General features: G+C 29.3%; 1 protein-coding gene and 1 long non-coding RNA gene across 2 annotated transcripts in view; one reads left to right on the forward strand and one right to left on the reverse strand.

Annotated features, from left to right (window-relative positions):
* Positions 1–1,290, reverse strand: part of LOC136797045 (uncharacterized) — a 19,378-nt gene extending 18,088 nt beyond the window's left edge. Inside the window, exon 1 of the long non-coding RNA XR_010844848.1 lies at positions 1,163–1,290. This is a non-coding gene — a long non-coding RNA (uncharacterized lncRNA). The remainder of the gene's footprint in view (positions 1–1,162) is intronic.
* The window catches only part of LOC106687368 (rho GTPase-activating protein 44), a gene marked incomplete in the record, with an annotated part of 54,853 nt that overhangs the window by 22,331 nt on the left and 29,526 nt on the right, over positions 1–2,996 (forward strand). Inside the window, 1 exon segment of the mRNA XM_067052496.1 lies at positions 1,182–1,359. Within this exon segment, the coding sequence (XP_066908597.1) occupies positions 1,182–1,359 (178 nt within the window).

Raw genomic sequence — 2,996 nt, forward strand, 5'->3', positions numbered from 1 at the left:
TTTGAATATATAAAGCCTATTTTCTTTCAACATAATTTATTTATCTATTTTGTTGGTTATTTTCTTATTTTCCAATCATTTTGTAATTCATTTTATTCATTATAGTTGTTATTCTTTGTTCTTAGCACTGATCAAGCCCTAAAATTCTGGCCGATACTTTGGTACTAATTAACATGTATTTAATTATTTTTATTCACTGAGCTTGGATATATGATATATATAGCCTGTATCATATTTTCTTTAGACTATGCATTTTCTTTCTACACTATTTATGTATCTATGTTGTTTGTTATTTAGTAATCATTCTGTAATTCCTTTTATTCATTATGATTATTATCTTGTTTTTGATAGCAATGATGAAGGCCTGAAATTTTGGCTGAAACATTGAGACTAATTAACAAGTTTTTAATTATTTTTGTTTTTCAGTGACCTCTTCCCCTACCATCTAGGGACGTGACGGCGTGCGGGTTGGGGTGCAGGTCCCAGTGCGCTCGGTTCGGAACTTTGTGGGTTCGATTCCCACCTGGGTCAGTTAAATATCCATTTTTCTGTAGTCCCGAAGAATGAATCTTGACACTCCCACCTTGGTTAGTATGCGGTGGCAACCTAGGTAACCGTTAGGGGTTAGCAAAAAGGACCCACAGGCCCACTTGCCGGACTTGTTCCTCCCACCAAATACCAGTACCAGTACCAGTATCCCCTACCATCTTCTCATTTATAATTTGATTATAGTATGGTATACTATAACACCACATAACATAGACATTTTGTACCTGAAGATGGCTTATTATGCTGAAACGTTGTGCACATATAAAATTTTTGAAGTATTATTACCCCATATTAACTTATTCATTTACCTTTCTTCACCTCAAATCATCTAATAAATGACAATGAACGATGTAAAATGTAATGCTGACAAAATCGAACAATTAATTTTTTTTTTTCTTAATCTTTTAAAGTCATTTGACAAAATTAGTTTTTATTTTATAAGCTTGTTAATTTATATTCATACTAAAATTATAATCAACTGATTACTATTTATTGGTTAAGATTTTTAATGATATTTCTATTATCAATCTATTTGCTGAAATATCACAGTGTTGACAGTCTGTATTTTACAAACTGTAAAATATAGTCGGTATATTAAATTTTGTCTCATTACCTGACTATCATAACAACAGGTGCTTCCAAACTGAGACGCATGAAGTTGAGCCTGGATGCACACTGCCTGGACTTTGTCTCTGCGCTGCAGATACGGGACCCGCACGTCTTCGCAGGTGTCCTCAAATCCTATCTGCGGGAGCTGCCTGAGCCTCTCCTTACCCATGATTTGTATGATCAGTGGATGGCTGCTGCAATGTAAGTGTCTCCTATGTTCCTTTTTTTTTTTTTCTGAAAATGACTTTGAAATTTATTTTCATTAATTTCATTATATATTTTATCCCTAAATATGCTGTTTATTTGAAGAATTTCTATTTAACTATTAATGAATTTTCTTAATATTAATTATAAATGTATAATTACTGGGATAATCCGAAAAGTCACTATACGATAGTAGCCATCACAAAATAAAACAGATCTGAAAAATTCCACCATTGCCAACTCACACTTCTCTATCTAACTCACTATGCACTGATGCAAGGTTAGGAATTGTTTATCTGTTGTTTTACAGTTCATTGCAGTAAAATAAAGATTTCTTAAACCAATTAATTGTTATATTGCTTCAGTCATAATGTAAACAAAACTTTTAACTATAAAAAAGTATAATTGAAATATAAAATGTCCTAAAATTAATAATTTTATTACTTTCCTTAAAGCCAATAAGATATATTATGCTTTTCTGTTCATTAATAACCAACCCAATATTAATAGTATAAACAGGGTTAACTGGTACAGGATCCCAACTGAAAATATGAATCTGGGATCTTGTAAAAAGAAAAAAAATTCTCAATGAAGTTATATCCGTAAATGCTTTGTTCAAGAGATATTCACTTCTAAAGATTTTCTTTGTTATGTATTATTTAGGTTATAATAAATAAATTTATATGTGTTTCAACTACTTGATTAATGAAATGTAAACATTAACATTCATATTAAATTTTGTTCAAAGAAATTACCTTGTCCATTAAGACAGGCTTAGGATCTTTCTTGTAGAGCAGGACTGACCAAACGGCACTGGATATGTGTTATTGTCACACTGTCCATATATGACACCACAAGATATTTTTGTTTGTACTATGCAAGCAAACTAAAACGTCTATGCAAGCCTAATCCTGATAAGTGACTTTAATTCTTTCCGAAGAAAGATAATTTGTATCGCAAAACTATAACACGTATTCAGTGGCGTTCAACCACTGCTGCTGTGGAAGAAAGATCCCATGCCTCAAGGTAATTATGTTTAATAATTCTTAATATGAATGTTAATGATTATAATTTCACTAATAAAGTAGTTGGAGAACATATTAATTTATTATTATAACCTAAATAATTCATAGCTATGAAAATATTAATGTATGAAAATCTAAATGAAGCATTAACGGACATACTTTCATAGGGAATTATTTTCTTGTTTCGAGATCCTTAATTCATATTTTAGTCAGGACAATTAACTTTTAAATGCTCTGTATAATTGATAGTTTTAAGAAATATAATAATTTATATGAAATAAAAGATAAAACTAACATAACAGTTACCTATCAATATACTTAATTTGTTATCGTTATGAAATAATATTAACTTAAAATTTCAGAATTAAGACAAAAATATAAAAAAGTTAATAAGAATAAAACTAACATAACAGTACCTATCAATATACTAAATGTGTTATCGTTATGAAATAATATTAACTTAGAATTTCAGAATTAAGACAAAAATATTAAAAAGTTAATAATTGGTTTATAAAACTTATTTGAAAATACATAATCATCAGAAAATCACATATTTATTAAAAAAATTATTGACGTTTATCTTTTGACTATTGTTGTTATATTGAAACT

The sequence above is a fragment of the Halyomorpha halys genome, unplaced genomic scaffold, assembly GCF_000696795.3.
Source record: "Halyomorpha halys isolate HHAL.00 unplaced genomic scaffold, Hhal_1.1 Scaffold951.1, whole genome shotgun sequence".
NCBI lineage: Eukaryota > Metazoa > Arthropoda > Insecta > Hemiptera > Pentatomidae > Halyomorpha > Halyomorpha halys.